Source organism: Amblyomma maculatum, chromosome 2 (assembly GCF_055883805.1).
Source record: "Amblyomma maculatum isolate TAMU_Amacu chromosome 2, ASM5588380v1, whole genome shotgun sequence".
Classification (NCBI taxonomy): domain Eukaryota; kingdom Metazoa; phylum Arthropoda; class Arachnida; order Ixodida; family Ixodidae; genus Amblyomma; species Amblyomma maculatum.
In genome coordinates, this window is record NC_139345.1 from 30,341,241 (window position 1) to 30,354,542 (window position 13,302).

Below are 13,302 nucleotides of genomic sequence, written 5' to 3' on the forward strand. Positions count from 1 at the left end.
CCAGAAGATGGGAACGAAAGAATTGTCGCATGAAGGCAGATATGGCAAAAATGAAGTCCGGAAGGAAACGCCGTATGATAAATAAATAGCCTCGAACAGTTGCCTCAGGTGGAACCGGGTGATATGGAATCAAATATGAACAGGGAGGAGATATTCGTGTATAGCATGCGGAGCAGTGTTAGAAGCCACTAGTCATGTTCTGATAGACCGCAAAACTATACCTCTAGATGTCGAAGAAGGAATCGTAAGCCTTCCAATAGCTTTGGGTTTTAGGGATGGCGGAAAAACAGCTGTAAATGACTATTGTGCTGATGACGTTCAATCAGAATGGAAGGCATTGCATGATACGTCATAGAACTAAAGTTAATTAGCTAAGCACACGAAAAATAGCTTTGAAGGAGGGAAAAATTGAACACAATAGGATTCAAGATAAAAAGAAATGAAGGTAGAGGAAAAAATATATAAAATAATTAAAGACCTTAATTAGTTCAAGCAAGGTGGCACTTACCACCTCACCGATGCAAAGATTTAGGCTGCCTGGATTCTCGCGCCCCGGTAGGAAGTTTCGCCCCTCTGTTCCGAACAAAATTAATCAAAGGAACTTCAAAAGTTCCACCTCGTTGCCTTCGACGCCTGGTGTTTTCTGAACCTCATATTTTCTGTTCAGTGTTGACCTCCTAACTTTTTTCTTGGCACGTTTTTTAATGCTGATCAGGAACATATACTGAGGGCTACGAAGCGAATTTTGGTTTATCTAACGTATGTCTGCTTCAAATGGTCAGAGCAGCATTGTTCACGCGCCTACATTCATTCATGAACAATGAATCTCTGCAGCGCGCTTAGTGGTCTTATTCAAGGCGTCGTAAGCAGTGGAGGGTTATCTTCGTCATCTGGCGCAGCGAGAGCTGCGTGCGGCAGTCTGAATGCTCAATAAAAGCGCACAATAAAAAAAACCATGGCGCACGCGATATTTCTTTTTTTTTTTTTTTCGAATCGTTTTTTATATTTCTTGAGCGACGCACTCATAGCGATAGGAGCGGGCCGATGCGCGGTAGCGCGTATGCTTGACAGATCCCAAACGCGCGACGGAAACGAGCGCTGTTGGGGCAGAAAATGTGAATGGGCGTCACCACTGCTGAAGGCTTCTTTACGCACTCGTACGAGACAGAGCTAACGTTTGGAACATCAGCTGTTGAGGTTGCTTTTGTTTAACTCGGTTTCTTTGTCATAGGCGTAGCACACAAGGCACAACGCGTCACGCTGATTGACCAGAATGAAGTGACGTTATAGTCATGACGTCTTGCAAGCGTGCCACGCTGACCGGTCACAGTGAAGTGACGTCACGCGTGCCGTCATGTCTGAATTCCTCGGCGACTGGCTCGCTGGTTGGTCTCAATGGAATGACGTCACTCGTGGCGTCACGATGTATTCACTGGTACTTTACCCGTGGCGCCCTTATGCGTGCGGCGTTGTGGCGCACAAAGGGGCGGACAGCTGTTGCCAAACTGAGCATCGGCACAATGTTTTAAACGTTCGGTCAAATGTTGCGCTTAGCGGGGGCGCCGCTTGGAGGGCACACGTCCACGCGAACAGAAGGGGAAGGACGCGCGCGAAACTGACCGCGTCCAGAAACGAAGCTTTTAAAAGCGACAAAAAATGCAAGAGCCTCGTCGGGGCAGTCTGTACGCATGCGTCGAATCAGAAGACCGCCGCGGGGCCACTCGATCTGTGTGGCTTGCGAGCAATTTCGTGGAGGACCATTGCTGTCGAACACGCGTCGATAAAACACGGCCGTTTGTTGTTGCCTGCGGCCGCGTGCCTGGGCGGCTGCCCCTTATTACTCTCGGGTCGCCGTCTTCGGCCGCTTTCCTTTGGTTGTTTCACTTGTTCCCTCCCAACTGGAGTACCGATCGGTATTCCGTGGCCTACATGTAGCAACTGTAGACTGTTCCGATAAGGGACTGTTTTAGAGGCGCTCCGTCTTGCGTGGACTCGGTTGCTGATCCTCTTGGCGCCGATGGTTTTAGTTGCCTCTGATTTTGTCTCGTTGCGTCCCACGTGCGTGCTTTGTGTGGCGCCTCCAGAGTGACGCACCTGTCTTCTTAGGCGCCCGGGGTCGGACAGTCTCACTTTTTCGATAATCGTGCCGTGACATCTTCTTGGCGCCAAGTTTCGATTGGTATACTCCTTGAATGTACGGCGGCCTAGTTTCTCTCTCTCTCTCTCTCTCTCTCTCTCTCTATCTCTCTCTTTTTTATTGAAATCTTTAACAGCGGCAGCTCCTATAGTCGATGGCGTTGACGTAACGCATCCCGGCTGCTACATATGTAGATTGGTCAGAATGGAGTGACGTCATGCATGGCGAATCGGTCCGAACACATTGACGTCACTCGTGACGGCAGTGAGCATTCAGTAATGTTTACCCGTGGTGTTAATTAGGGTGTGGCAGCAACACACATTCCTCACTAGCGCTATATGCGACAGGCAAATATCGGGCGTTCCAGGGAGACTTTCAAAAATTCCTGAAAATATCGAGTTCAAAATACAACTTCAGCCAAAGTTGTAGTATGGCTAGTTGGCTTCAGTCTTCTAATGCCATGAGATGTTATGCGCAGAAAGGTTGGTTGGTTGGTTTGTGGGGTTTAACGTCCCAAAGCGACTCAGGCTATGAGAGACGCCGTAGTGGAGGACTCCGGAAATTTCGACCACCTGGGGTTCTTTAACGTGCACTGACATCGCACAGCACACGGGCGCCTTGAAAGGACGACACGAAAACAGAAGACACGACAGGACGGGCGTACAAAAACGGTGTCCACCGTGCTTCAGAGTTTCTCGCTGCAAATATTTTTCTGTTTCCAGCTCGCGATTTTTAAGAATTTTGAAAGCGTCCCGGACACCGCTTGCGCTGCCTCTGGGGGCGGTAGATGCTAGTCGGAACAGCCCGCTTTCTTCGTCTCTTCTGTCGTTTCCTCTCTTGTGGGAGCCACCGTACCGAGCAAACCCAAATACGCGTCCCGGGCTGAAACATCGTATATGTTTCAGCCACGAGCGGGGTAGTAACCACGACACGGTCAGTTCTCCGTTCCTTCTTTTGCTTGGGCCTCTCTCGTGATGTGTCGCGCCTTCACGGCTTCCCACCTCGTCTAAGAACTGGCACCGTATTTCCGTATGGCGCGAACTTCAACTTAGCGCTGTTTTTCGCTTCACGTCCCACTTACACTGCATGCGCTATGTAACACTTGTGGTCGACGCTTCGTTGGCTCGAAAGCAGCGGAGAGTGAGCCAAGCTCATTTGCGATGCATCAGTGCCCAGTATGTATGCGCGGCTCTGTTCCTTGTGGCGGCCGTGTGTGATCCAGCGACAGAGCGAGCGCCATCTTCTTGGCGCCTTTCCTCTCTCCATCGGCGACTGCTCACTCTGAGGCAACGCTGCCGACTCACTCGGGGCACGTCTTGCGCTGTTTTATTTGCCTGCGCAGCATTATTTGATGCAGTCTTTGCCGAGTAACTCAAGCAGAAGGCGTGGTCCGATTAAAATTTGCCATTAAAAAACAAAACGTAATCTGAATTAAATGCGAGCTTCCCAGCGAAAGAAATGTAAATTGCATGGTTTATACATAGGAAAAGTAAGGTGCAGTATCTGTCACACTTCTCGGCGTACACCTGAACCGCGCTCTGAATGAAGGGATTAAGGTAGGGCAGAAAGGAGAGAGAGAAAGAGGCACCGTAGTGGAGGGCTCCGGAATAATTTCGACCATCTGGAACGTGCGTTTACATATCGCACAGCATACGGACGCATTTGCGTTTCGCCTCCATCGAAGCGCGGCAGCCGCGGTCGGGTACAAACCCGGGAACTCAGGTACATTGGTCGAGCGCCTTAACCACTGGGCCACCGCGGCGTATCCCCTGACGGTTAGAGCGCGCTTCCGAGGAAGGCTAGCTAGCTAGCTATTTCGCCTCCGCGCTTGAATTCTCCGCGCTTCACCAAAAATCAAGCGCTTATAACGCCTGACACTTTTGGAAATAATCACGATGCTAAGCTCTTGGTGCTGTTCTTTCAAAGCACGGTGGCCTATAACCCAGTGCGCAGGGGATCTGAAGGGGGGATCCGAGAAACACTGCTATGCCAGAAGAGGCAAAACTCTTCTTGCATACTCGGCTTGCATAGTCGACTGGATAATAGAAAGTTGTTCGGTGCTGTCATGCACACACGCCCAAATGCACTCGTGAACGGGCAACGCACACACACGCAAATAGCTCTATTTCGGCGGAACATGTGACATCCAAAACATTTACACCTATCCTTTTCTCTTTCTTTTTTTCTGCGAACGAGGAGAGCTCTATGTGCGCGTCTGCAAAGTGGAGCAGGAAACGTGCCTGCCTTCTTTCCGGTGCTGCTAAGTGCGACAGCGGTGCTAACTCATGCTAATGCGATATCCTGTGAGCAGCCACGACGGATTCGCGGGAAATGAGATGCGCGGAGCAAGAGAAAATGCATCCTTTCGTGGCACACCCGCCCTGACGCCTTGTGCAGCTGTGATGTATTTCTTCTCCACGATTTTCCATCCGGACCACTTTGCATTGCGTCTTGCAGCCTTGATGCCACTTGGTTACGGCAACTAAGTAATTGGCAGGCGGTGAAGCTGACGTCTCTGAATAAAAGTGTGCCAGGCTTTTCCCTTTTGGTTTTTGCTTCTGAGGAGCTGTTAGCAGCAGGAGATTTTTTATTTTTATTTTTTTTTTTACAAAGCAGCCAAATCGGCGAACGGAACAAACGTACAAAACGTCCAATGAGCTTTCCTTTAGGCCGTAAGGAATTTGTTTTTGCACTGCACGAAAACTTTTTTTTTTTTTTGAAGGAAAATGCGTGTTATCACCGTTACCGGCAGTTTTGATAGTGACAGTAGCAGCTCGCAGTATTCGTTGGCAGTAGCGAATAATTTTTTTTTTATTTTTACTAGGTGCCAGTATCTAATAGTAACCTCGAGCGTCCATAGAGTCGTACTGGGTCCTACTATGCGCTACCACAGCCTCGGCACGCTGTACCGTCCATTGCTAGGTTGCGGTCGTTCTAGAGGCAGTCTTCTGGCATGCTAGTTGGCGAAATTCGTTCATCTTGAAAAAAATGGGCGGTGAGGGACTCTAGGGAGCACGACATTTTTCCTGTGCTTCCCCTCAAGCAAACCGCCGTAATGTATACGTGCTCGCTTCTTTTTGCACCATGTCGAGCTTGCTGTGTTGATCAGCCTTCAGAGGGTCGCATACAATACTAACATGCTCCAAAGTGGTAGCTTGCACGCAAGTATAACTTTTGATATGATTCTGACAGCGTGGAGGAATGTTTCAGTTCTGTCCGAAATTCATTGCTGAACAAGTGTACTCAGTAAGTGAGTGTGGCTTTGCAACTTAGTACTATAGTTTACTCCTTAGTATCTAAATACATTTACCGCAGGTGAAATGATAACAAAAATTTAGTCTCGTCGTACTTTTATAAGTTTATAGAGATAGGCTTATTCTCATTTGTTTCATTCAGTTACACGCAATGCAGATGCGGAACGTCTTGTTAGATTGATTGCGAGAATGTGAGCAAGTGATTTGTGATCAATACCAGCAGTATGTTTGTATCGAGCAGTCGTCTGCATGCACTCGCACCGCAACGCCCTTGATAATTTCGGAGTTTTTCTTAAGAGCTCCCCACGTGACCTTCAGCACATCCGACGTGCATGCGTTTCTACTCTTGCCAGTAAGTATAGTACGACCCTCGAAATTGTTTCGTTACCGCATTCGCCGAATGCGTTGGCGTATTCGGTAGCTCTGTGGGAGGAACATTGCCAGACAAACCTGACACGTATGGAGTCAGCGTACTTTCCGCTACGGAAACCTTTCTCCAAGTTTGCTTCTTTTTAGAGTGAAAATTTAGTAAGCACAGTAAGTATAGCGCTGTACCTCTTCACGCTTCAGTTGACTTGCATTTTAGTTCGTTTTCGTAGGCCTCCTTCTCTCTCTCTCTCTCTCTCTCTCTCTCTCTCTATATATATATATATATATATATATATATATATATATATATATATATATATATATATATATATATATATATATATATATATATATATATATAATCTTCCTGCCGTATTGACTTTAATTTAGTCCTGTCCTACTCTGTGTAACGTCGCATCCTCTTTCCTTGTCCACGGAAGGAAGCCTCGAGCGGAGTTACGCGCGAGAGAGAGAGCACACCGGGCATCGACTCGCCGGCGGCAGTGGCCCATCTTGGGAATAAGCCTTTTGCCCGTTCATTAGCCGGAGTGGGTGCAGCTGCCGCCGACCCGTCGCACCAGCACCTGTGCCGGGGGCCAAATGGCGCGTGCCCCACACGCGTCCTTCGATAACGATCCGCCCCTCCGCCTGCGCCTCTCTTGGATGCAGTGCGGCTGATGCCGCGCCATAAAGCTGGCTGTCCTCGGCGTATGGCGCTATTGTCGATCACTCGTGTATGGGCTCCTTTGCATCTCTCTTATCAGCGTGTTTAATATGAGGTCCATGTTGCTGCAGTCTTGAGGGTTGTGTCGCCAATGATTTCGCGCAGGATGGTCCGTTTGCAGTCGTTCATTTCAATGAACAATTTAATTTCACGTTATTCGAGACAAATTCCTCGGTATGCAATGACGATGTTTCAGTGAGATTAGATTTGTCACGCTTGCAATTCGGCTGCACGCGCCTACTCAGGACCGCATGGAAAGATGGCAAAAAAAAAAAAGTTAAAATTTGTAGCAAACATTGCTTCTTGTAATCTTTGGACTGTGGGTGAACGCGCTCTTTTTATGCTTTTTTTTTTATTGCCATTTTTGGGGGACACTGTCACTCTCGATCCTCCGCATGAGCTATTGTTGCGTGGAACCGAACGACGACTTGACCAGCCAACCGTGGCCTCGTGATGATAGCGAAACGTCGGCTGCCAGTCGCAAGTGGCGTATAGATCACCGCCGTGACCTGGCCTACGCGTCGCGCATCGCGAGTGTTGCGTGGCCGCCGCTCGCCTGCTGTCACGGGACGGGCAGGTGCGACCCTTGCTGCTCCGCTGCGCTGTGCGTGAGTCCGATAAGCGCACCGCTGGCTGCCTTTCTCCCAATGCCACCCCGTGCGGCACAGGTCGGCGCCGCCCCGTCGGAGCCAGCATTTCGTGTCGCGAAACTGGGTGCTGCGCTGGGCGCGTATATTAGCCGTTCCTCCCCCGACTATCTCAGAGACGCGCTGCATTCATGGATTGCTCCATTCACATTACCGGGAAGGCCCTCTCATTGTAAAAGGAGCTTTATGGGATGAAGAAATTGAAAAAAAAAAAAAAATGAAAGTAACTGAAACACAGGACGCGGATGCCCGAGACCAGGCCACAATGCCATCCGCTTCCGAACAATAACCGTGGGGCCTTTCTCGAGACTGAGGTCACGAGTTTGAATTTGCTGGCGATAAAAAAAAAAAAAAAAAAAAAAAAAAAGAAGAAGAAACAAATGCTGCGTGTCCAAACCAATGTTCCGATAAGATGAAAATGAAATGGTTTTCACAATGTAAGACCAACACAACGGAGTATTGCAGGATGCGGTGTAGGCTCGGAGCAGGAAGCGGTAGTCGAGAAGAAACGCAGAAAACCAGCTAACGAACTGGGCGATACACCGTTCAGAATTGTGACCCAGAAAAACAACCCGATTTAACGGAAGGGACAGCCATAATTTTACAGTGTAGTAATGGAAATCACAGTTGAAACAGCTGCAGGAGCATAAATAGAAAGGCAGTGCTAATTAAGCTTGCCCTGCACACAAGAAATTTGAACGAAACGTCAGTATACATCAAATTCGATCTGGCGCTTCATACATAATCTATAGCTATAATCGCACTTTAACAATCAATAGGCGTAGGTTGATACTCAAGGAAATATGATAAGGACATGCTAGGGGTAGCACTGAAGCATACGAAGAGAAAGATCGAAATGAGCAGAAAACTAGACGAGTAGGCACGAATACCAGTAAACGAAACACATTCCGTTGTTCACAGTACAGTCACGTTTTGCGAGCAGAGATAGATACGCGTGTGGCGTTCATGGGGAAGCGCACCAGCATCACTATGCATCTGACTTTTTTTTTTTTTTTTTTTTTGTAGGGAAAAAGTGCAAACAGGATACTGTTGAATTGTGTCCGCACCTGTGCATAATTAAATGCCAATGAATCAACATCATTAGCATTCGGGGTGCCATGTTGATTAAAGTATAGCTGAGGAATTCTATATAGATTGGAATACTGGCCGAAATATTAATTTCACTGATGAGGTCGATCGATCGTGCGCGACTGAAATGGAACGCCTAGTGGTAATTAACGGAGGTGGACGTATGCAGCCAATGAGGCAATGCAGATGGAAAAGGCAGGATCAGTAATTACCTGCACAGCTATTGAAAGACTGCGGAGATTGTACTTGTAGCACTACAACATTGCACACGGCTAATGCCGATCTCTCAACGGCAGGTTCTCATAGCTTCTTTCTTCTCCTCGGTCATCTGTCTCGTGCATCCGTTAATCTGTCAATGGCACAAAATGTGCTTCCTGTTTCGCGAGGGGAGGAGGTCATTTAACGGCCAATTCGATAAGTTTAATGAAAACGAACGTGAGCTCAATTAAGCGCTCTGTTTATTGTTTTGTGGCTCATTGTATGTATTAACGCTGCGTGTTGCGTCGTTATCTCTTTTTGTGATGTGCTGGACATTTTTTCGAACTTCCAACAAATTTTGGGGGACACTTAAGCTTCCATTTTAAGGCAGAGGCCGCAGAGCGTGATAACGTCAAGGGGTCTTTCCGGCCATGGACACTGCCAAACTGCCAATGGCCATGGAAGGTTTCCCGAGACCGACCAGTATCTGGTGCCCCATGCATGGGCTTTGCAACTTTCAATAGGTTGCACACCCGCGGAGCACCATATCGCTGGTACATTTCACCCCTCCGCATTTACTGCAGGACGCGATAGCGCTAACGTGTCTCCACGCTGTCTCAGTGTCTCCACGCTGTCGCTCACCAGAATGTCTGAGATAACTCTGTTTCGGATGACCATTCACGGCGGGTTGCGGAAGGACCAGCAGAATCTTCCCCCCGACGTTGGTCACTGCTGACTTTGATAGGGTGGCCCACAGCGATGGTGATGCTGCTCAAGCCAGGGACAGGTGACAAGTGCTGCGCTCTAAAAGCGTATCGAAACAGCGTGCTTATTTCTTTACAGATGATACACTCTCGAATTTAGTTTATGGAAGCGCACCGAAGCACGCGAAAGCTCTCAATTTCGCGGATTCGAGGGAAACCCGATCCCATGTTTTCTCTCTTGAAGCTTTTGACCTTCCAGAATCGTAATTTTCAAGCACAAATGTTCTGGCGCAATTAAACAGTTGTGATGCTGTCGTAAATGTCTTAGAGACGCATTCGAAGCCAAATTAAGCGGTATTACCTTTCAACTACAGGAACCCTCCTTGTACTACGTGTACGGTTTTAGTTCGCTGATACCTAACGGCGCCTTCAAGCTCTTTTCGGGACCTTGGCGCGCTATATAGGACACCCAAATCGCGTGTGTGCAATTGGTTGTTGTGTTCTGTGGGTAAATAGGGTGTATAATGTTATGGAGAAGGCGTAGGACGCCTCTACAGTACACTGCCGATGCCGAGTCCTGCTGTCCAAGGTCAACTGTGAATTCCGTTGCGCAGGTGTGTCTGTCTGCCGTTTTATATTCAGTCGCAAGCTGGCATCAGTTGCTACTGGCCACGCACCTTCCGAGCACGTAGCACGCGCTGATGCATTGTGGACGAGGCGTACCGTGGGCGCAGCGTTTTTCTTTTGCTTATTTGCTTTGCTACCATATGAGATATAGGGCAGCCGAGATCATATAATGTTTGTCCACCTTTCTTCCTCTTCCGCCAGAAGGCTGCACCTATAGCGTCGGGCGTTTAGGTTTTTATTTGAACGCGAGAACGTTAATACCCCCATGTCGTAAGAAAAAATGTCCGCCGGCGTCGACCGTTTGGAGCCTGGCAGCCTCGAAAATTACCAGCATGCGTGTGGAAGAAATTTAGCCCGAGCGTTAGCATACTCCCATGTCGGATATTACTAGCATATGCATCTCACAGGCGGTGATTGGCAGGTGCTATGGCTATGCACTGTTTTTTGGGAGAGGGCACTGGCGCGCCAGTTCTGATATCTCTTTCGCCCATGGAAGTCAACGGACCGGTGATTGGTCGGCAGATTATGTGACTTTACGAGATCAGATTGCATGGTAGGGTTGTAAGGAGACGCCGAAGTTTGTAGTTCCTTCCGACCCTTTCTGCAGGGAAAAGTGATGTGTTTATTGAACACAGTAGCGCCTTTGTGACCCCCCCCCCCCCCCCCCCTTCTTCATACCGTCGGCGTTGTGGATGTGTCGTAGCAGAAAACACCCGCGCACACCCGTTACTCAACTGAGTGTTACCATCTTGGGGTCACATGGTGAATAGGCACTTTCCTGCTTTATTGAGGGGATGTCAGTGTCCATTATGCGCCCAATCGATGCTCCATGTGTAAACGAGCAGGTCGTCCCCTGGCCAACAACAACAGCAGCAACAACAACAACAACAATAATAATAATAATAATAATAATAATAATAATAATAATAATAATAATAATAATAATAATAATAATAATAATAATAATAATAATAAAAAACAATTGACGTCGCGGTTTCGGCTGCACACGCTGAACCGTCGGCAGGCACAGCTGGCGCGACGTCTCAGCCCCGGTCCAGGTGAAAGTAGTAAAGATTAGAAAAGGGGGAAAGGGCGCTACAGGCCCCTTCTGGAATATCCTCGTTGATGAGCCGTCGACCAGCAACCGCTGCTTTGAAGGCGGTGTCTGCTGTGCAGCACCTTATCGTGGTTGTATGTACGTACAGGCCATTAGACGCCTGTCGGGAAGCCGACCGTCCTCGGCTGCGCGTTCGCCTGTGCACGCTGAAAGCGGCAGCTGGTTGCGCACCTTTCGCGGTTGAAAAATAAGCGCCGAGTTTCTTCCTTTTTTCTCTTTTTGTCGTCGTTTAAAGGGCGCGAAGCAAGGTAGGCCAGCCGCTGGGCATCTCGACACCTGGCGCGTCGGCCGCAATGATTTGGGCGCTGACCGGTTGTCGGGGGGGTCTTCGCAACGGAGGGAAGAGCCTCCAGCGCCTCCAGCTGGGAAAGGGTGCCGCTGTTTGATGGGGGTGCCTCTGCTGCTGTCCGTATAACCTTGATTGCTTCGGGGCGCTGGAGCAGCCTTCTCCGTTGGCGCCATTATATGGGCTGCGTTCCGATGCGCGGCCTATTCCCCGTTCATCCGCCGCTGCTCGTCTCTTTTCGTGCCGGAGTTGGCCCGCATTCGAGTGCCTCTGAGCGTGTCTGTGTGTTCGTCACGGCGGTCTTGTGTTCCGAGATTTTGGTGAGCGTGGTGCGGCGATCGCCCTCGGCCGGACAATCAACTCGTCACAGTGTGACCAGTCCACGTGGGGAACATAATCCGGGACATTTCTTGCTTTGCCTCAGCAGAGAGTACTGCTAACCTCATGCTTGGGATCCTTGCTGGCACCACGGATCTCTTTGCAAACGCAAAGTGCGGGAATCGTTGAGGCTACGCGCGGACGTACGCCTCTTTGAGAATCTCTTCCGTCCAGCGCTTGTCTTCTCGCACGCTGCTTACTGGCAGGCTATCGGGAATCTTGGCGTAAGCCCACACGACAGAGACAACAAGGGGTGTTTTCCGAGGCTTGAGCGTCGACAGGAACGGACGCGCCTCGAAGAGGACGCTGCCGAGAAGACTCGTCCTACTTGCGAGCGCCACAGGAGGAGGGGCGCACCGGCGACTCACGGGGTCACCCCGAAGCACAGGGGAGACAGGCAACGACATAGAGCTCTCCGTGAATGGACCGCTTGTTGTCGCCTGGACGTGCCTCTCCGGAGCAGCCGCAGCGCCGGTGAACAGCCTTTTCTGCGCCCTTTGAAGCCGGCCTCCGAGCAGCCCGTGGTCGCTGGATGGCGGATACTCGCTGGAGATGATCTGCAGTGCCTGTCTATTGCTGGCCGCAGGCAGGGATGCCGGTCGGTTACTGCGCGCCTTTGTGAGTACTCCTCCTCACACTACCGCGGATGCTTGCCTCGTCTAGAGCGCTACACCAATACGCGCATTGTCATCGGGTGCGACCTTTGGCACACGCTCCATTTATCACGTGCCGCGAGAGGGCGCACACGAAGAAGCGCGCTTCTTCCAAGCGTAGCGACGCCTCTCCGTAGAAATTTTCTCGCAGAAAGTTCGTCGCTTATGGTGGAAGACTCCTAGCGTCTGTTCAGAGTGGTTCCTTACAGGCAGGGGCGAAGCTCTTAATTCCGAAAAAAAAAAAAAAAAGAATTCTGAATTCTTTTTATATTGAAACAAAAAACAAAAAAGAAACAAGAGAAACATGGTCCAAGTAGGGTTGCCCCATCCAAAAGTGTCCCAAAAATTAGCCCCTATACTTAAAGGTCGCCATGTTTTTCTTGTTATCCGCAGACCCGTGTTCTGCAAGATTTCTGCCAAGTTCCTCTCCACCGCTGCCCATGCGTACTTCCCAGGGTCGCCGCTCTGCTGAGTACATGTGTGTGAGCCCTGAATAGGCATGCCGGCTTCGTTGACTGACCTCGTTATATTCACAGGAAGTGACCTGGGCTGTAAGCACGCAGTGCTCAAATATGAGACAGCAGCGGGCGTCATCTGCACCGACTAAGCCGCATATGAATGAGATAGAGAGCTGCCGCGTTAGAGATTGTGCGGTATTTCGTTCGCTGCGGGTACCAGGATGCGAGTACTAATTGTAGGTATGGGGTGAACTGTGTTATGTGTGAGGAAGGCTGCAGTGGCCGGTTGCGCACGAAAGAGCGGGGATAGGAGGAGGCGATAACATATGGAGTTAGCTGCGCTCTAGAACACACAAAATGCACGCGCGCGCATACAGTTGCCTCATACAGCCCCTAAAATGTTGTCCATGGGGACGTTCTGCAGGCGTACGCGTACTTGCATGTAGAATATCGAAAGTTGTCAGGCCACAGTGCTTTCTTTTCTCAGTGAGATGAGTGGGAACTCGTCTGCTCGTCTCCCGACCTTTCATTCTTTAGGGGCATGCCTTATGTGCAGCACAGTAGCGCTCGAAAGCAAACCATGTGACCTGAAGTTTTTTTTAGTTAAGGCTGCACGCAATTCACACACCTTCAGTTAAAGCCTCCTTCAAGCATAAACTGT

General features: G+C 49.5%; 1 protein-coding gene across 3 annotated transcripts in view; it reads left to right on the forward strand.

The window, feature by feature from the left end:
• Positions 1–13,302, forward strand: part of LOC146198275 (uncharacterized) — a 131,011-nt gene that overhangs the window by 49,582 nt on the left and 68,127 nt on the right. Inside the window, exon 1 of one of the 3 annotated variants that reach the window (XM_084593688.1) lies at positions 12,049–12,148. The exons of the other annotated variants lie outside the window; for them this stretch is intronic. Coding sequence (XP_084449814.1) covers positions 12,083–12,148 — 66 coding nt within the window. The 5' untranslated portion in view covers positions 12,049–12,082. Of the gene's footprint in view, positions 1–12,048; positions 12,149–13,302 lie in introns of those variants that run through there. 3 annotated transcript variants of the gene reach the window in all.